At 54.9% G+C, this 19,131-nt stretch overlaps 1 protein-coding gene, 1 long non-coding RNA gene and 2 other non-coding genes across 12 annotated transcripts; 3 read left to right on the forward strand and 1 right to left on the reverse strand.

Annotated features, from left to right (window-relative positions):
* The first annotated feature begins 28 nt into the window (after window positions 1–28).
* Window positions 29–18,331, forward strand: TNPO2 (transportin 2). 8 transcript variants are annotated; one of them, XM_070463527.1, is made up of 26 exons: window positions 29–113; window positions 1,500–1,662; window positions 5,678–5,789; window positions 6,423–6,498; window positions 6,581–6,730; window positions 9,219–9,325; window positions 9,411–9,544; window positions 9,626–9,707; window positions 9,779–9,901; window positions 10,008–10,126; window positions 11,262–11,322; window positions 11,418–11,583; window positions 11,787–11,939; window positions 13,734–13,959; window positions 14,165–14,336; window positions 14,786–14,872; window positions 14,949–15,056; window positions 15,155–15,313; window positions 15,783–15,870; window positions 16,060–16,158; window positions 16,915–17,010; window positions 17,324–17,429; window positions 17,657–17,756; window positions 17,836–17,910; window positions 18,033–18,160; window positions 18,244–18,331. In XM_070463527.1, exons 3-25 carry the CDS (start codon window positions 5,691–5,693, stop codon window positions 18,138–18,140), a joined length of 2,694 nt encoding a protein of 897 aa, XP_070319628.1. In that variant the 5' UTR covers window positions 29–113; window positions 1,500–1,662; window positions 5,678–5,690; the 3' UTR covers window positions 18,141–18,160; window positions 18,244–18,331. The 8 variants fall into 8 exon arrangements, with proteins under 8 accessions (XP_070319628.1, XP_070319616.1, XP_070319623.1 ...); XM_070463515.1 differs by lacking the exons at window positions 29–113; window positions 1,500–1,662 and adding exons at window positions 2,315–3,066; window positions 4,333–4,376; XM_070463522.1 differs by lacking the exons at window positions 29–113; window positions 1,500–1,662 and adding an exon at window positions 2,319–3,066.
* LOC139033830 (uncharacterized) lies at window positions 1,346–4,182 on the reverse strand. 2 transcript variants are annotated; one of them, XR_011486318.1, is made up of 3 exons: window positions 3,982–4,182; window positions 1,611–2,315; window positions 1,346–1,518 (listed from the first exon to the last, which is right to left on the reverse strand). It is a non-coding gene; the product is annotated as an uncharacterized lncRNA (long non-coding RNA). The 2 variants fall into 2 exon arrangements; XR_011486317.1 differs by having other exon boundaries at window positions 1,346–1,759; window positions 1,918–2,315; window positions 3,982–4,180.
* On the forward strand, window positions 14,018–14,088 carry LOC139034564 (small nucleolar RNA SNORD41). The gene has a single exon (XR_011487099.1). It is a non-coding gene; the product is annotated as a small nucleolar RNA SNORD41 (small nucleolar RNA).
* LOC139034574 (small nucleolar RNA ZL2) lies at window positions 15,912–15,987 on the forward strand. The gene has a single exon (XR_011487110.1). It is a non-coding gene; the product is annotated as a small nucleolar RNA ZL2 (small nucleolar RNA).
* Window positions 18,332–19,131: the final 800 nt, after the last annotated feature.

Consider the following 19,131-nt stretch of genomic DNA (forward strand, 5'->3'; position numbering starts at 1 on the left):
TTGGGGGGCAGTGGTAAGGATCGGCATGGTATGTTTTATATCTTAACAGGATCCCTCTGGCTGAAAGGGTCTGGGCAGAACCTGGGAGATGGAGGAGACCAGGCTGTGATCAGGCAAGAGGGGCTAATGGGGTGTTGACAGTGGAGGAAGTAAAGAGGACCAGGATCTGGGTTCCACTGGGGTTGGTCTGTCCTGCCAGTGACTTGTAGCGCTTCCAGGGAAGCTGTGGTTTTTTTGTATGATCAGGAGAAAGAATGCAAAAGGGCTTGTTTGTCCCACCTTGCAGAACAAGGCAACTGCTATACTAGGGGACAAGATATACTAGGGCTTCCTTCCTGAAGGAAGCCTGATGCCCTTAGACCCCCACTAGTGTTCCTTGTAATTCTGTGGCTTCCTGGCCCCATTGCTCATCCTATTTGGAGTGAAGGCTACCTGGCTGCCTGCTCTCCATGGAGCCAACCAAAGTGTTAAGATGACTGTGCCTCCTAACTCCTCAAACCTATTATGGAGCCACACTGAAGCATCCCAGCTGTGGGGCCATCTCCCAGGCATGAATGCTGAGCCTCCTGGCACGCATGCCCATCCTATGGCCAGGCTCCAGTCCCTCTTCTATTAGGGGAGCATCATGATTCCAAAGACCATGGTGGTCACCACATTCCTGGGACCTGTAGAGGCAGAAGGATGAGGGCTGAGTTAGCACCTGTCCACGGGGTCTCCCAGGTGGCCCAGTGGTGAAGAACCTGCCTGCCAATGTGGCAGACACAGGAGACGTGGGTTCCATCCCTAGGTCGGGAAGGTTCCCTGGAGAACATGGCAACCTGATCCAGTATTCTTGCCTGGGAAATCCCATGGATAGAAGAGCCTGGTGGGCTACAGTCCATGGGGTCGCAAAGAGTCAGACACAACTGAGCACACACACACACAGCTTTACACTGTGAGATTCAGCCTGTGAGGGGTGGGGAATTGCAAGTATCAACACAGTCCAAATTCCCTGTCCTAGTGGAGCTAACATTGTGGTTGGGGTGGGGGGGAGGCGGGGGGGACGACACAAGAAACAAAATACACAACACCATTATACATTCTATGGGGGGGGGGGGAGTATGAAAGGGGATTTGTGATGAGAGGAGAAAGATGGCAACTGTAAACTGGTCAAGAATGGTCACACCATCTGTTGCAAGTCCCTAAGGAGGTGGGACAGGCAGTGAGGATGGTCCTTGGAAGAGTGTTGCAGGCTTAAGGAACAGCAGGTGCAAAGACTCTAAGCTGAATCACGCCCAGCTTGAAGAGTGAACAAATAAGACTTTGGAACAGGAGACATGCCTCCTTACTTCCTGCTAACACACAGTAAGGCTTGTCTGGTTTATTTCCCCCATGAGGCGAAAGGTCTCCCTCCTTTCATAATGCTGAGCTGGCCCAGGTGTGATGTTAGCCTTGGAGATGTAGTATGGGGGAGGGGACACAGGAAGCCAATGGCGCCTTCTCTACCTCTTCCCTTCAAGCCACTGACAGCCGCTGGATCTTTAAAAAGAAACAAGTGGGAGAAGTAGGTCGCCCCTGTAGCAGCTCAGCCTCTATTCTGGAGTATCAGCACTTCCTTTCACTGAGCTCACCTGCCCTGACCTGGGAAAAGTGAAGAGGGAGGAGAATCAAATTCAGGTTTTGGTGAGTCACACAGTCCCGGTTTCAAACTTTTCTGGTGTCTGTTAGCTGTGTGATCTTCGGTGAGTTATTTAGCCTTTCTGTGGTTCAGGTTATTCATCTATAAAATAGGGATAAAATATTGAAACATTTAGAGTGAAGTTCTAAAGTAAAAACAATGCTCATATAGTCAAAATTAACTGACATTTAAAGGGGGCTGTTATTGTTTCTCAAGGTGAAGCAGTTACTTTGTGTCTGGGGACCGTGTTTGAGAAATACCTTGACATGTGGGTGCAGAGTGATGAGATGCTCAGGCAGGGAGGCTGTTGTAAACTGAGATGTGTTTGTCGCTTATCTCAGATTCCTGTTTGGGCTTCAGTTTTTTGAGTTTCTTTTTTGCACTGAGCTCTTTTAGTTGAAGTAAGTTTGCTGTGTATAGGGCTGTCGTGAGAATACCATTTATACACTTATACACTTAAACATTTATACATTCTTTTTTGCACTGAGCTCTTTTAGTTGAAGTAAGTTTGCTGTGTATAGGGCTGTCGTGAGTACCATTTATTTATACATTTATACACTTATACATTTATACATTTATAGGTGCATAAGAAGTCAGGGGGCTTTTTGTTTTTCTTTTCTTTCTTTCCGATTTTCGATTCAGTACTGAAATTCACCATCTGGGGAAGAGAAAAAGACCCGTGATCATACGAGGGCCAGTACTGTGGATCATACTGGCAGCAGCGGTCACATTCTTCTTCCCGGACTCCTCCCCACAAAGCTTGCGCAGAGTCGCTGTAAACGACAAATCAGAAGTAGGGGGAGGAGAATTTTCTTGGAGGTCCAGTGGTTAACACTCCGCATTTCCACTGCAGCGGGCACAGGATGGATCTCTGGTCAGAGAACTAAGACTCCCCAGATGCCACACTCCGCTCCCCCCCCCAAAAAGGAGGAAAGAAAGTAAGAAAGGGGGGTGAGCATTAACAAATTCTCCTGCATCTCCAACTCGCTCCCTACCCGACCCTTATCTGAGGCAACCCCTAACCCTGAGCAGAAAACTGATTTGCAACCTCTCCCTCAACCTCCAGATCTAGTCACAGCCCCTCAACCTCTTTCGTCCTGCTCAACACAACTCCGGAAAGTCTCTAGACCTCTCAGGCTTGAGTCCCAGCCAGAGTTCGTAAGCTCGGCGACGCCTGCGCAAGGCAGGATGGGATTCGTAGTTCTAGGCCCTCAGGTCGCACGAGGGCAGACCATTGCGCATGCGTAGGCGGCTTTCGGCGCGTGTCTCTCAAACCCGGTTCCTGTTGAGCGGAGCCGGCTGAGGTGGGAGTCGTCTTCTTTAGGATCCTGACTCTTGGAATGGAGTGTGGCTTCAACTGACTCGTCCCAAATCCTGGCGGCCTCAGTTTTCGTCAAGAGAGGCCTTAGGTATTTATTTTTCATGAATGAACGGAGCCAGGACTGACTGTCAAGGGCAACTGGACTGAGAAATCTGTCTCCTTCCAGGCTCGGGCTAGAGTTAACCTGTGCCTCCCTGCAGGCCAAAACGGCCTTCCGGGCAGGACTGAGATGTCCTTTGGGATTAGAGCCCGAGTTGATTCAGTAAATATTGGTTTAGGGAGGGTCCAAATGCAGTAAAAGGACCACCTTAAACCTCGGGGAGTAAACACCACGTTTTTGAGGAACAATTTACTGCAGGTTTTGTAATGCTTAACTTGGATTATCTCTAACCCAGCAAACTATTCTTGTATCTGTTTGACAAATGGAGAAACTAAAGCTGGAATGGCAGAAGGTCGCCCACCTTTTTTGTCAGCAGGGTGGAGACGTGAATGGGGGTGGGGTGGGAGAGGAGAGAACCGGGACTCTCCTGCTCCTGGAAAAGAGGTGCCCTACTTTGTCCTCAGACGGTGCAAGAATCACGGAATGTCTTTTTTTTTTTCATCTTCCTGTCCTTAAATTTCCTGAATTTTTTCACCTCATTCTGATTAAGGTAGAGAAAGGAGTTAGGTCTTTTGCTCTAGTGTTTGTTTTATTATTTCACTTCGTTTAAAATTTTAAGTCCTCGTAGGGTGCCTATATTTTTGTCAAACGGCACTGTAAATAGATAACGCAAAATATGGCAGAGGCTTCTTTAGGAACCCAGCCAGTCTCGGGCACTCCCTTTGTCTGGCTTTCCCTCCTTTGTCTATGGGGCATAAAGTCCACCTCAGGCTCTGTCCCCTCAATTCTTTGCTCGCACAGTACTCCTGCTAAGTACTCTCAGAATGGGGGAGGAAAGCACAGTTCAGTTCTTGGGGCGGGGGGGGGGGGGGGGCGGGTGGTTCTGGCTGAGGGGGGTTATACCTGAAAGTCTCGCGCGCCACCAAACTCCTGGTTCCAGCAAAGAGCTCCTGTCAAGCCAGCGAGGGAGGCTGAGAAAACGAGACGGTGGGCGGACCAGCTGGCCAGAGAGGCCTAGAGGGCCGCCAGCTCTTTGGTCACGTGACCCGACCTCGGCGGGGCCTAGGTCTTACTGGTGCCAGGCCACGTGCGACCGCTGCTTCTCGCGATTGGGTCATTTAGGACTATTTGAACGGTGTACGGAAGCCGCCGCGGTTCATATACAGCCGCGTTTTCTTTTTCTTTCTTTCTTTCTTTTTTTTTTTTTTTTTTTTACTCCCTCTCTTTGGCTCCCTCCTTCCGCGCGAGTCTCAGGAGAAGCCGCAGCTTAAGGCCTCGCTGCTGCCGCCCGAGGCCGGGTAAGTGAGCCTCACCCGGACCCCGACCGGCTTGGCCCTGGCTTGCGTCGACCCCCGCCGGGCTCCGGGCCTGCGCTGCGCGCGGCCCGGGCGTCGGGGCCGCGCCTGACCGAGAAAGGCCGAGAACCTAGTTGGGCCCAATTGGAGAGGCAGCGAGAATGGGCCGGGGCGGGGGATGGGGGAACAGAGCCTGGCTTAGGGGGTGGGGCCTCGGAGCCGGGCCAGGTCCCCGTGCCGCGAAAATTGGGCCAGTGGGGCGGCTGGGGTCGGGCTGGAGGGGCTCTGAATGGGGGAAGTGTATGGGGACTGCTTAGGGCCTGATTGGGGGACGTCGCGAGGATCGGGTGTGTGTGTGGGTCTGTTTCGGCGGGGCTCGGTTGGGTCTGACTGGGGAGGCCCCGTTGAAAAGTTGGGGGCGGCGGTTTTGGGCCCTGATAGGGAGGGGCGTGAGACTTCGGCCTAAAGGGCTGTGCTGGCTCTGACTTTGAGGCGTAGCTGGGTGCAGTTGGGGGAAATGCCCCGGGGGGTATTTGGCCAGGCCTAACTAGGGGGAGCTGCAGGGCTCGGACGAAGACGTTTTCCGGCTTGAGGTGGTGGGGGGCTTGGTCCAACTTGATTGGGGGAAGCAGTAGTGATCCATCAGTGGGAGTTAGTGCTGACTGGGGCGTGGGGTTGTTGGAACGGTGTGGGGGGAGGCTTGGCCAGACCTGATTGGGGAAGCGACAGGGACTCGTCCAGGGGGCTTCTGTTGCCGAATAGGCGGGCCCTGGCAGACTCTCATTTGGAGAGGCATCGGGGACCTGTCTGCCGATTGTTCTCGGTCTGATTAGGGGAATCGCTGGACTGCGTGCCGGCACGGGAAAGACCACAGGGGCTGGGGCGCTGTCGTGTTCTGGGGCAGGGCCCCTGAATGGGGAGGTGGCTGGGTCCTCGCCTAGCAGCCTCGAGGGAAGTGGAAGCCTTGGGGCCCGCAGCCGAGCGCGGTGGCATGGGCCGAGGTGGGACGATGGCCCGGCGTTGGGTGGGATGAGGATTCTCCGGGTCCCGCCGCCGCCTCGAATGGCCCGCTTCCACCTACCCCCGCCCGCGCTCCCGAGCCCGCGACTGCGTGGCCGTGGATGGCGCATTTGGCGGGGACCCCGCACTTGGGCGGGCGTGGATCGGCGGCCTCCGCCTGTCTTCCGAGGACGCTCCAGTCCCGCTACCGCGGCCGCCGCCATCACGTCAGTGGGGGCTCAGCCTGGGACTGCCACAGAGCCGCCTCCGGGATCCGGTGCTGATCCTGGCCCCTACTCCCGCAGTTCGCCTTGCGCCATGGACTGGCAGCCAGACGAGCAAGGCCTCCAGCAGGTCCTTCAGTTGCTCAAAGACTCGCAGTCACCTAACACAGCCACGCAGCGCATCGTGCAGGATGTATCCTTCCTTCCTTCCGGGTCTGGGGGGACCCAGCCGACAAGTGCATCTCCCGGAGAGGAAGGGGTCGAATCCCTAGTTTCCAGGCTCTTTCTGCTTCGGCAGGAGCGGACTTCGGCAAAGAAATAAGGATTAGAATTCTTGGGTCCCTTTCCCAGCAGAGAAGGAGACACTTTTTGCTGGTTCTTGGCTTTAGTTTAGGTTCGTGAGTAAAATTTCCTTTTTTCAGTTGGTCGTTTAAAATACTCTTAAACTTTTAATCTATTTATATATACCATAAGCAAGTTTCACTTGAAAGTGTGAGGTCCCTTTAAGAAAAAAAGCATGCAGTGTTGAATTGCTAGTGAGCAGAGCTGAGTAGCCTCTGCTCATCTTCAGATACAGCGGAGTTTGTTCACCCTCTCCTGCTCTGGCCAGATCTTCAGGAGTGGTGGGAAGCTGAGACATGTTCTCCTACCTGCTGTATGAATCTCATGTGTCTGGAGTGCTTCCTTACTCTGGACATGGGGGTTGACACGTGAGGTCCCAGGAGTTGGCTGCCCAATCCCAGTAGTCAGAGGTTATATGGCAGTAATGGGGGGAGTCCCACCCAGGGAAGGCCCCTGTCTGCCAAGACCCTTAACAGCCTAGCAGAAACTCAAACAACTGAACCAGTTTCCTGACTTCAACAACTACCTGATATTTGTCCTGACGAGACTCAAGTCGGAAGGTATGCCCTTGGCGCCCCTCCACCCAAGGCGGACCCCACTTTCTCCCCTGTGGTCTCCTGAGCCCTGGCCCTCTTCCCACAGATGAGCCGACTCGCTCTCTCAGTGGCCTCATCCTCAAGAACAATGTGAAGGCACATTACCAGAGCTTTCCACCGCCTGTGGCCGACTTCATCAAACAGGAATGTCTCAACAACATTGGTGACGCCTCCTCGCTCATCCGGGCCACCATAGGTGAGAGAGTGCAGCGGGAGTTGGCCTGTGATGATGCTCTGAGCTGGCCCTCTTGGCCACGAACCTCAGTGTGTTAACAATGTTGATTCACTGAATGTTCCAGCACTGTGGGTGGTGGTACTATTACTGCTCCCATTTTACAGATGAGAAAACTGAGGCACATAGATGTGAAGAGTCTGGTCTGGCCAGTAACAGAGCTCAGAAGTGACCAAATCAGGTTCATGCTCTGAACCATTCCCTCTTGAAAGAGCTGTTCTTACTTCTTAGGCAGTCACTCAGTGTCCAGAATTTTCTGTTATCTCTGAGGATATAGCAAACTAAAATATGAGGGCTCCCTGCTAATTCTCACCAGTGATAACTTAGGAGAAATATGGGTTAGGTTTGTGTTGGAACCTTCTTGTCTCTAAAAGGCTGCCTGAGGAAGATACAGGAGGAAGACTAAGAACTTTCAAGGAATTTTACCTCAAGCCTTTTCACTACTGATAAACACCAGCCCTACTATTTGTTCCCAACTTACTCCCCCCCGCCCAGTTTTACTGAGATATAATTTTTATTTCATTAGTAATTCATCAATTTTAATTAATTAATTAATAAGTTCCCCTACCAGTGATTGAGCCTATGCCCTTAGCAATGAAAACGTGATTCTAACCACCACTGGATAGCCAGGGAATTCCACTGGATATAATTGACATATAACTGACTTAAAATTTTAAAATTTAAGTCTATCAACTTTAAATATTACTTTAAAGTGGAAATGGTATATAACTATTTAAAGCAAGACAGTGGTTAGGATTCTTACTGCATGGGTCTGGAGTTCAATCCCTGGTCAGGAGCCTTAAGATCCTGCAAACTGTGCAGCATGGCAAAATAAAAGGTGGGAAGGGGAGACAGATTTGCTTGCTCTGTACAACAGGGTAGACTTCCCTGGTGGCTCAGTTAACTTTGGGAGACACAGGTTTGATTCCTGGGTCGGAAAGATCCCCTGGAGAAGGGCATGACAACCCACTCTAGTATTCTTGCCTGGAGAATTACATGAACAGAGGAGCCTCATGGACTACTCAGACTCAGAGACGACTGAGCCTTGGACATTTGCACTTTCAAAGGGAAGGTAGCCTTAATCATAAATGCAATGAGAACAAAAAGATAGTATTAAAAATTTGAGCTAGCTCCTGGACCTGCTGGAAGTGTTGATCTTGGGGCCTGTTGTCTTTGTTCAAAGTGACGCTTAGCCTTCTCTGAGGCCACCAGGAGGAACTGGACTTATCAAACTCATTCTCGGCACCAGTTTCTGCTCTAAGTACTTGAGTTAAATCATTGAAGCCTCCCAATCACCCTAAGCTTGTGGGATCTTAGTTTCCCAACCGGGAGTTGAACGCCGGGCAGTGAAGTTGTGGAATTCTAACTACTGGACTGCCAGGGCAGTCCTAGGAGGATGGTGTTCTTTATTGCCATTGAGGCATGGAGCCCTTAGGTGATGGGGCCAAGGTCACACAGACAGGGATGGGCCTGGGCACTCTGTTGCCAGTCTGCCCACTGCAGGGAGTGTCTTTCCCAGCAGACATGGGAACCGGGGTCATCTGGAGTGTTGGCGATGGCAGCTCTAAATATGGTGTCTGTGCACTGATATCTCCCATATTCAACTCAGCTGCCAGACTGCTCCAGAGTCCTGACACTTCACATGCCTACTGCAGGTCGCACTTGGGTCTCTAATAAGCAGGACGCGGTCCTCCCCGAGGCCACCGTGGCCCTGCATGACGTGCCTCTCCCCCGTCCCAGCCCTCATCTCTTGCCACTCTCCCCATCATCCTCTGCTCAGTGCCTCTGGCTCCTTACAATCCATCTTGGAGCACACCAATTCTGTGCATGACCCTGGACTTCTTATACCTGCTGATCCACCTGCCGGAGATGTTCTCTCCCCAGGGACTTAGATGACTTCTCCCCCACCTCCTCAGGTCTTTGCTCAGGTAGCAAGGTGTCACCCAGCAAGGCCTTCTTGAGCCACCAAATTAAAAACTGTTACCTTCACCCTCAGTCCTTGCTAAGTCTTTTCTCAGTTCTATTTCCTCCCTCAGCTCTTGGCATCTTGCCTCCCAGGACTTTTACTGATTTATCTTTATCTCAGGCAGCCTTCCTCACTGGACAGATCCGCTCCTAAAGGCAGGGATTTTGTGTTTAGTTCTGTGCTGTATCTCAGGGCCTGATACAGGCGTGGCACACAGAAAGACAAAGAGGATCTCAAAAAATGTGTAGGGGACCTGGTGGTCCAGTGGTTAAGATTCTGTGCTTCCAATGCAGGGGGCATGGGTTTGATTCCTGGTCTGGGAACTAGGATCCTACGTGCTACATGACCAAAAAAAAGAAGAAACAATAAAGTGTGTGTAGGGATTAGAGCCTGTGTGCTGGTGGAATGATCGCACAGCAGGGAGGGCCGGGGCGCCAGGCAGGCCTGCACCTAGCCTGAGGCAGCCTCCTTTCCCGGCTGCCCCAGGCATTCTCATCACCACCATCGCTTCCAAGGGTGAGCTGCAGATGTGGCCCGAGCTGCTGCCCCAGCTGTGCAACCTTCTCAACTCGGAGGATTACAATACCTGTGAGGTAGGCGACCAGCGTGGCCGGCCTGCCTGACTGGGAGCTGGGGTCCGACTGGGACTCCCACCCATGTCTACTGCTCTCCACTCAGGGAGCCTTCGGAGCCCTACAGAAGATCTGTGAGGACTCGTCCGAACTGCTGGACAGCGATGCCCTCAACAGGCCCCTCAACATCATGATCCCCAAGTTCCTCCAGTTCTTCAAGCACTGTAGCCCCAAGATCCGGTGTGTGGGAGTCTGCAGGGGGTGGGGAGGGGGCAGGATGGGTAGGATTGGGGGTGACCCATGTGACCCACTCCCTGCCAGGTCCCACGCCATCGCCTGTGTGAATCAGTTCATCATGGACCGGGCCCAGGCACTGATGGACAACATTGACACCTTCATTGAGGTAGGCCACGGGCTGGGGAGTGCAGGGGGAGAGCTGAGGGCCCAGCGCAGCTGATCCCGGCTTCCCTGCAGCATTTGTTTGCCCTGGCTGTGGACGATGACCCTGAGGTGCGGAAGAATGTGTGCCGTGCACTAGTGATGCTGCTGGAAGTGCGGATTGACAGGCTCATCCCGCACATGCACAGCATCATCCAGGTAAACCTGGCCAGGGCCAGCCCGTGGGGGTGCTGTGGGGTGGGAGGCTTGTGGGGTGCCACCCCTCACTGGGCCGGGCCTTAGTCTTTCTCCTACCCCACCCCAGTACATGCTGCAGAGGACCCAAGACCACGATGAGAACGTGGCCCTCGAGGCCTGTGAGTTCTGGCTGACGCTGGCCGAGCAGCCCATCTGCAAGGAAGTCCTGGCCTCCCACTTGGTCCAGTGAGTGCTGCTCCTGCCTTCTCTCCACCCCAGACTCCACCCCTCTGCCTTCCCTTCTGTGCTAGCCTGTCCCAATCAACTGTCTTGGTTTGCTTTTATTCCTGTGTGTGTTTATTTCGCAAATGGTAGGTATGTAGCTTTAATGGATTAAAAATTAGGTTGTTATAGGTAGAAAAGATGAAGTCAACAGAGAGGGACTTCCCTGGTGGTCCAGTGGTTAAAATTCCTTGCTCCCAATGCAGGAGGCCCACGTTTAGATCCCTAGTCAGGGAACTAGATCCCACATGCCTCAACTAAAAACCCCTCATGTCACAATGAAGATCCTGTGTGCCCCAGCTAAGACCTGGCACAGCCAAAGGAAAAAAAAAGGCAACAGAGGCTTCAGGCATAGCTGGATCCAGGTGCTCAAAGGATGTGAGTGGCAGCCTGTCTAGGCTCAGATCTAGTTCCTCTGTGTCTACTTTGTTCTCAGGCACAGCCTGCCCTCATAGTAGTACTTTCTGCAGCCTTCTAGCTTGGGAACCTCAGAGTAAAGACATTCTCTCTTTACATTACTCTTTACAGTGTCTCTGTAAAAGTTCTAAGGCTGATCCTTTTTGATCAACTTGAATCACTTGTCTGTCCCCGACTCAGTGAAGTCTCTAGTCAAAATCTCTGATCCTGAGGTGCATGGGTTCCAGCGGAGTTGGGGAGGCTGCCCTGCCTGTTAGCTCCCCAACCTGGCCCCATGCTAGGAAGTGCCTGGTGATGGGGCAGGGCTGTGTGTCACTGCTTTATGGCATGTTAGGGATCAGGCTTCACTGGTGGCTCAGTGGTAAAGAATCTGCCTACCAGTGCAGGAGACACAGGTGTGATCCCTGGGTCGGGAAGATTCCCTGGAGAAGGAAATGGCAACCCAGTCTAGTGTTTTTCCCTGGAGAATCCCATGAACAGAGGAGCCTGGTAGGGTTGCAAGAGTTGGACAGCACTTAGCGACTAAACAACAAGGGGTCAGGCACTATTCCAAGCTTATGTTTGGTCTACCCCTTGGCTCCTTGATGCTCCTGCCTGCAACTCCTCTCCACTTCCCTCTTCCCCAGGCTGTAAGCTGTCTTCAGGACCCCTGCATCCTGATTAACAGCCTCTCTCCCAACAGGCTGATCCCCATCCTGGTAAAAGGGATGAAGTACTCGGAAATCGACATCATCCTGCTGAAGGTTAGCTAGGGCTGACCACCAGTCACGGGCAGCGGGAAGGAAGGCTGGGGTGCTGGGGGCCTCCGGGGGTCTCAGCCATCTGCCTGGCTCCACAGGGGGATGTTGAGGAGGATGAGGCTGTCCCTGACAGCGAACAGGACATCAAGCCACGCTTCCACAAGTCGCGCACGGTGACACTGCCCCATGAGGCCGAGCGGCCCGACGGCTCAGAGGACGCGGAGGATGATGATGACGATGACGCTTTGTCCGACTGGAATCTGAGTGAGTGGCCTGGCCTGCAGTAGGAAGTGGGGAGTAGGGGACAGCAGGCCCTGGGCTCCCTCACAGGTGACCAGAAGCCTATGCAGAGCAAAATCACGAAGATTCAAATCACGGCCTCAGATCCCAGGGGTTACAGAGAGGAGGGCTGGTGGCCTGCGCCCGTGCCTCCCTGAGCCCGCCCCCCATTTCCCCTCCCGCCCCAGGGAAGTGCTCGGCGGCTGCACTGGATGTCCTGGCCAACGTCTTCCGGGAGGAACTGCTGCCCCACTTGCTCCCCCTGCTTAAGGACCTTCTCTTCCACCCTGAGTGGGTGGTCAAGGAGTCAGGCATCCTGGTGCTGGGTGCCATTGCTGAGGGTAAGTCACCCTCCAGCCTGACTGCGTGTGACCTCTGAGCCTCATGCTGGTGTGAGATGGGGCTGGCCCAGGGAGGGCTGGTGGGGGCAAGGCCATCCCCAGGTTCTCTCCAGCTGCCTGCTCACCCCACTCCAAGCAGCTCTGGGATTTGAATCTTACCCTCAGCCCAAGATCAGGCTTCCTGGGTGGCTCAGTGGTAAAGAATCCACCTGTCAATGCCGGATACGCAGGCACGATCCATGGGTTGGGAAGAAGATCCCTTGGCAGAAGAAATGGCAACCCACTCCAGTATTCTTGCTTGGGAAATCGTATGGACAGAGGAGCCTGGTGGGCTACAGTCCCTGGGGTCGCAAAGAGTCTGACAAGACTTAGTGACTAAACAACAACCACCTCAGCCCAAAGGCCTGAAAGGGACCTCCAAATGTAAGCCCTCTCCTTAAGTTCAAAGAAAGGCAGTTCCACGAGGTCTTAAGCATAATTCCAGCTACAGTAATACCAGGCAGCCCTGTCCTATGAGCTTACTGCCACCCAAGGAGGTGGGTTTCTTAGATGAGGAAACTCAGCTACAAAGAGAATTATATCACTTTTCTTGTCACTGGGATGAAGCTGGGCCTCAAACCTGCTCTGACTGCGAGGCTGGCCTGCCAGGATCAGAAGTGTGCAAAGGTGGTGTTTCCTTCACTTTTCTGGCTCCCTTTGTCCCGATGGTGTGCACCAGGGTGAATTACCAGAGGGCTTTCCAGATCTGTGAGAGGAGACAGACTCAGACTACCTCAGCACCCAGATCCGCTGTAACATGTGCAGTGTTCTTCATTTTAGTGGGAAAGATCTCAAGAAATTGACCCTGTGTCGATAAAAATAGATCTCAGGGCTGGGATGATCAAGGGGTGTGCTTTACCTGTGATCTGCCGTGAAAAGAGAGACAGACACATACAGGGTTTTTTTTCTTTTTAAGAAAGGGAAGATGAAAAGTAGGAAAAAAAGTCACGGACATCTAAGAAAGGTTTCAAAAGAAAGGTGCTTTCTGTCCACCTGGGTTGCTGCTGCCCATAAAGTCTGAGTTAACTCTGCAGCCCAGCCATCTATGAACTAGTGACCAGATAGCTTCCCAGGTGTCCAAATGGTAGAGAATCCATGTGCCAGTGCAGGAGATGGAAGAGACGTGGGTTTGATCCCTGGGTTGGGAAGATCCCCTGAAGGAAGAAATGGTTACCCACTCCAGTATTCTTGCCTGGAGAATCCCATGTGGACAGAGGAGCCTGGTAGGCTACAATCCATGGGGTTGCAAGGAGTTGAACACGACTGAGCACACACATAAAGTAACCAGTAGACAGCACAAGCCCTGGGATGGGGTGAAACTGATGGAAAGTATTTATGTATTTTGGCTGTGCTGGGTCTTTGTTGCTGCGAAGGCTTTCTGTAGTTGTTGTGAGCAGAGTACTCACTGAGGCAGGGGCCTCTCATTGAGGTGGCTTCTTTTGTTGCGGAGCACAGTTTCTAGGGTGCATGGGCTTCAGTAGTTGTGGCACGTGGGCTTAGTTGTTTCAGGAGACATGTGGGATCTTCTCAAACCAGGGATCAAACCCTCATCTTCTTCATTGGCAGGCAGATTCCTATCCACTGGATCACCAGGGAAGTCTGATGCCATTTCCCATCTCCACCCTGCCTTTCACTGACTCTGTGCCTCTGAGACAGTTATTTAACCTCCATGCCTCAGTTTCCCCCTCTGCCCAGAAGGGTGGATGTGGCCTGGCCCAGTTGGCTCAGCCTTGCTTCTGTGCCCGATCCTTACAGGCTGCATGCAGGGCATGGTGCCCTACTTGCCCGAGCTGATCCCGCACCTCATCCAGTGCCTGTCGGACAAGAAGGCCCTGGTCCGCTCCATTGCCTGCTGGACCCTGAGCCGCTATGCCCACTGGGTGGTCAGCCAGCCCCCCGACATGCACCTGAAGCCTCTGATGACAGAGCTGCTTAAGCGAATCCTGGATGGCAACAAGAGGGTACAGGAGGCGGCCTGCAGGTGACCCTTGACCCCTGGCCCCACAGACCTCACCTCACCTGCCCCACTGGCTGCCCGCTGGGAAGTGATGATACTTAGGACTCCTGACAGTGTGCTGATTTCTCACCGTATTCGTACTGGCTGATCCCGAGTGCCCCTTTCCTGAACCCCACCCAGAGCCCAGTCCCACTGGTGGCGGCCCACTGAACACTTCTGCCCCTTCCAGTGCCTTCGCCACCCTGGAGGAGGAGGCCTGCACAGAGCTCGTGCCTTACCTCAGCTACATCCTAGACACCCTTGTCTTCGCCTTTGGCAAGTACCAGCACAAGAACCTGCTCATCCTCTACGACGCCATCGGCACCCTGGCTGACTCTGTGGGCCACCACCTCAACCAGCCGGTGAGACCCCACAGCAGCTCCCTCCTCCTGATCCCCCCTGTCCCCTCCTCGGCATCCAGTGACCTGGTGGCGACCCTTGTCGCACGCCAGGGACGTGGCCATGACCTCGACAGGCAGGCGGACAGACCCGGCCCCTGCCCTCAGCCTGCTCCCAGTCTAGTAGGGGAGACAGACAGTTATGAGACAGCGTGGTAAGTGCTGGGCGGGGGGAGCTCAGGGGCCCGCGGGAAGCAGGAAGCACCAACTCGGTGGGGCTTAGGATGGGTGAGAAGGGAATGAACTAGAAGGGCCTGGAGGTCTGGCTGCTTGGTGAGGACCCCAGGAGCCAAAGAAAAGGGCCTAGACCTCATGGTTCAGACGATGAGCACCTCTTGAGTCAGAGGGAATCGTGTTGGTTCCCAGGCCACCACCCGCACCCAGGGATCCCCAACTTCCTGCTCCCTCTCCAGGAATACATCCAGAAGCTGATGCCTCCGCTGATTCAGAAGTGGAACGAACTCAAAGACGAAGACAAGGATCTCTTCCCCCTGCTGGAGGTGGGTCAGCTTCAGGCCCTCTCCCGTGGCCCTGTTCCACTCACCTAAGCTCACCTCCTGCCCTTCCCTCTACCAGTGCCTGTCATCAGTGGCCACTGCCCTGCAGAGCGGCTTCCTGCCCTACTGCGAGCCGGTCTACCAGCGCTGTGTCACCCTGGTGCAGAAGACGCTGGCCCAGGCCATGGTGAGCAGCCCACCGCCATCACCCCACCACCCGTCGCTCTGCTGCTGCCCCAGCCTGAGCTCACTCCCCTTACCCTGCCCTCCCCCTTCTGTGCCCAGATGTATACCCAGCACCCTGAGCAGTATGAGGCCCCTGACAAGGACTTCATGATTGTGGCACTAGACCTGCTCAGTGGCCTGGCTGAGGGCCTGGGTGGACACGTGGAGCAGCTGGTCGCCCGTAGCAACATCATGACACTGCTGTTTCAGTGCATGCAGGTGGGTGGACCCCTCACAGGCCTCTCAGTGGACAGTGGTGACCCCCAGAAGCCTTTGTGGGATGCCTGGGGTGGACTTGGGGCCTTAGTTATGCCCCGAGGATATTAGAAAGAAAGAACTTATTAAAAGAACTGGTGGTTATGTTAAAAAGTGATTCAAATGAGATATGAGTAACATCTTATTGAAAAAGTCAACAGAGTAGGAAATTAAAAAGTAGAAAATAGGAAATGTGAAAGCAGAAGCCCCTCCAACATCTCTTCCCCACCCCCAGCGTATCAGTATGGAAAGCAGTTCTAAGTGGTACCCTGTGCGGGGCACTCATTCATGTGCCCCTGAGTCCTGGATCTTCAGATGGGCCTGCAGCCTCGGTGCTAGGAAGAGGCAGGGTCAGCTCGTGCTGTAGGAACTGCGCCCCTAGCTGGCTGGGGGAAGGGGAGCCCTGCCACCCTGACCCTCCTGTGACCCCCAGGACTCCATGCCTGAGGTCCGGCAGAGCTCCTTCGCCCTCCTGGGAGACCTCACCAAAGCCTGCTTCATCCACGTCAAGCCCTGTATCGGTACGACACCCATTGCGTCCACACCCCATGACCCCAGCTCTGGCCTCAAGTGATGGAGAAGATGACCTGGGAGTACTGTGACCGAACTGGGATGTATTCGTACTGTCTGATGGGGCCTGCCCTTCAGGTTTCCGGAGGCTTCACCCTGACTGGCCCCCCCTGCTCACCACCCCTCTTTCTCCCCACCAGCTGAGTTCATGCCCATCCTGGGCACCAACCTGAACCCCGAGTTCATCTCTGTCTGCAACAATGCCACCTGGGCCATCGGTGAGATCTGCATGCAGATGGGTAAGTGCCCGTAGGTGGGCAGGCCCTTTCCCTTCCCTTTGGCTTGTTCCCAGCCTGGTGGCAGGACCCTTCTAGAGCAGGGGTCTCCAGCTTCTGGGATTTAATGCCTGATGATCTGAGGTGCAGCTGCTGTAATAATAGAAATAAAGTGCACAGTAAATGTAATGTGCTTGAATTGTCCCAAAGCCATCCTACCCCGGTCCGTGGAAAAATTGTCTTCCACGAAACCAGTCCCTGGTAACCAAAAAGGTTGGGGACCACTGCTCTTGAGGGCCCTGGTGCTCCTTGAGGCAGGTGCCGATTGGCCAGGGATGAGGGGGAAACCTCTGAGCATTTTCATCTGAGATGGGGACAGATGACTGAAAGAGCACATGTAACTGGCTTCTCCAAAGAGGCACAGGGACAGGAAGCCTATTCTTATTGGATTCATCATCACCTCCTTCCTCTCTAAGCAACTGACTGAAAGCCCCACTGGGATTCTTTGGGAGACTTCTCTGAAGGTCCCCCTGGCCCTGCCTACCCCATAGGGAGACGGGGCGGTGTGGTCTCACTCTGGTGTCCAGCAGTGACTCCAGGGAGGCTTCTGGTGTTGGGCGGGTGCGGGTCTGTCTCTGGTTGGCCATGGATCCTGGACCACGGACATCTAGAGATGGCTTTTTGTTCACTCACTGGTTGGCCAGTGTCTGGATGCAGTTAGGGTCAGTGGGTGGTTGAGTGGTGTGGGCCACCCAGGGCTCTGACTCTCCTGTCCCCTAGGGGCAGAGATGCAGCCCTATGTGCAGATGGTCCTCAACAATCTGGTGGAGATCATCAACCGGCCCAACACGCCCAAGACACTGCTGGAAAACACAGGTGGGCGCCAGGCCTGAGCCACTGGCCGCCTCCCAGGGGTGGGGCTTCCCAGCCAGGAGGATAGCTGACAGAGAGGTCTTGAGAAAGAACCAGGGAGGGTAATGGGAATAAGGCAGTGGGTAGAGGCCTGGAAAGGGTGTTGGCCTAAGGGGAGACCTGGGAGAGGGCCAAGTTGGATGGGGTGGAGACCCTGACTGGCCCAAGCTTGGGGACCCAGGCAGCTGGCAGGAGCTGTTCCCTTGGGGCCCGTGGGGTGGGGCTGGCGCCTCGTGCTGGAGGCCCCGCCACGTACCCGGGCCGCTCGGGGTTGCAGGTCGCCTGACGAGTCCCTCTGCCATTCCAGCCATCACCATCGGCCGCCTGGGCTACGTGTGCCCGCAGGAGGTGGCCCCGATGCTGCAGCAGTTCATCCGGCCTTGGTGTGTGCCCACCCGGGTGGGGCCCCACTCCAGCCCTCGCCAGCACCCACCCAGCCCTGCCCTGCCCACTCATGGATTACACAATGCCCCACCGAGCCCTGACCTCCTGCTTCCCCCAGCCCAGCCGCCGCTCCCCAGTGTCCCCCGTAGATGTCCACAGTGCCCCAGCCCCAGGGGCTGATTCCCCACCGCTTACCTCCCCCCTCCCCCCCACCCCACCAAACCAGGTGCACGTCCCTCAGGAACATCAGGGACAACGAGGAGAAGGACTCGGCCTTCCGTGGGATCTGCATGATGATAGGCGTCAACCCTGGGGGCGTCGTGCAGGTTGGGGCAGCTGGGCTCGGAGGGAAGGCGCTGGGGCTGGGCTTGGACGGACCCTCACATGGGATCCGTCACGTTTCAGGACTTTATTTTCTTCTGCGACGCTGTAGCCTCCTGGGTGAGCCCGAAGGATGACCTTCGGGACATGTTTTATAAGGTGAGGACCCCCCCAGCTGGGCCCTAATCTAGTCTTGGGAGGTGGCAGGGTGGTGAGAGACTGAGATCATCCTCCTCTCATGCTGCTCCAGGGCGCCCCTGACTCCTCTTCTCTCACCGCAGATCCTCCATGGCTTCAAAGACCAAGTGGGGGAGGAAAACTGGCAGCAGTTCTCGGAGCAGTTCCCGCCACTGCTGAAGGAGAGGCTAGCCGCCTTCTACGGGGTCTAGACAAGCATCGTGACTGCCAGGTGTGGGGCCCGTGTTCACAGAGGGCTGGCACTGTCACAGGAGCCCTGATGGTACAGGCCCTAATGCCCTCCTCTCCCCACAGGTCGTCGTCAGAGGGGTTGCTGGGGAGCGTGCTGCGTCCAGAAGTCGCTGTGCCCTGGTCGAGGGGGGTTAGGGAGGAGTTAGCGGGACCCAAATCCAGACGCCTTCCCTGTCCATCTACCTGCCATGGCTGGCCGGAGGTTGGTCAGAGGGTGGGCAGGTGGGTGGGGCCTCCACGCTCATCCTAGAAACGGGAGGGGGGTGGGACTTCCTGGAAGCAAGGACCCCTTGCTCTAATTGGGGTCACCTCAGGCAGCCTACTTGGGCCAGCCATGTGGGAGGGAGGCATCAACACGGCCGACCAAATCCGGCTTAGGATGAGGCAAGGGAAAAGCAGGCGGGGAGGGGGGTCCTTGTAGAGACAAGTACACTCACACGTACACACATGGCTACACGCATGTGCGGGTGCTGTTGCCAGCCAGGCTGGGCCAGCCGCCCCACCATTTCCCCGACTGCATGGAGACAGTAGAATTAGTGAACCCCTGAGTTAACTCGTAAGGCCTTCCGTGTAACCTGCATCTAGAGTTTAAGAAGCTTCTGCTGTTTTGCCGGAATTGGCAGTGATTAGGGAGGGCTGGGTGGGTTGGGGACCTCCACTGGGACCCTGGGGCGGGGGTGGGGGGAAGAGGATGGCCACCTTGGGGCCACTCAGTCAGCACGTGCACGCTTTGGACCTGCTCCGCACACTTCTTGCCAGCTCTGTGGCAGCCTCAGCCAGTGTGTCCCCCTTCCTTCTCCCATCCCAGCCAGAAAAGTTGGGACCACCAAAGTGGCCAGGGCTGGCCAGAGGTCGCCTTTTTCTCCCTCCCCTGTGCCCCAGTGACCTACGAAGATGCTGGGCTGGATGGAACCTTTTCCGCTGAAGAGAGCTGGGAGCAGCCAGAGCTGC

This window comes from Odocoileus virginianus, chromosome 3 (genome assembly GCF_023699985.2).
Source record: "Odocoileus virginianus isolate 20LAN1187 ecotype Illinois chromosome 3, Ovbor_1.2, whole genome shotgun sequence".
Classification (NCBI taxonomy): domain Eukaryota; kingdom Metazoa; phylum Chordata; class Mammalia; order Artiodactyla; family Cervidae; genus Odocoileus; species Odocoileus virginianus.

Coding starts and splice junctions, on each gene's coding strand:
- TNPO2 (XM_070463499.1), top strand. CDS start 5,403: ATGAGGATTCTCCGGGTCCCGCCGCCGCCTCGAATGGCCCGCTTCCAC. Junction 9,545..9,625: donor CACTGTAGCCCCAAGATCCG/GTGTGTGGGAGT, acceptor ACTCCCTGCCAG/GTCCCACGCCATCGCCTGTG. Junction 15,871..16,059: donor CCACGTCAAGCCCTGTATCG/GTACGACACCCA, acceptor TCTCCCCACCAG/CTGAGTTCATGCCCATCCTG.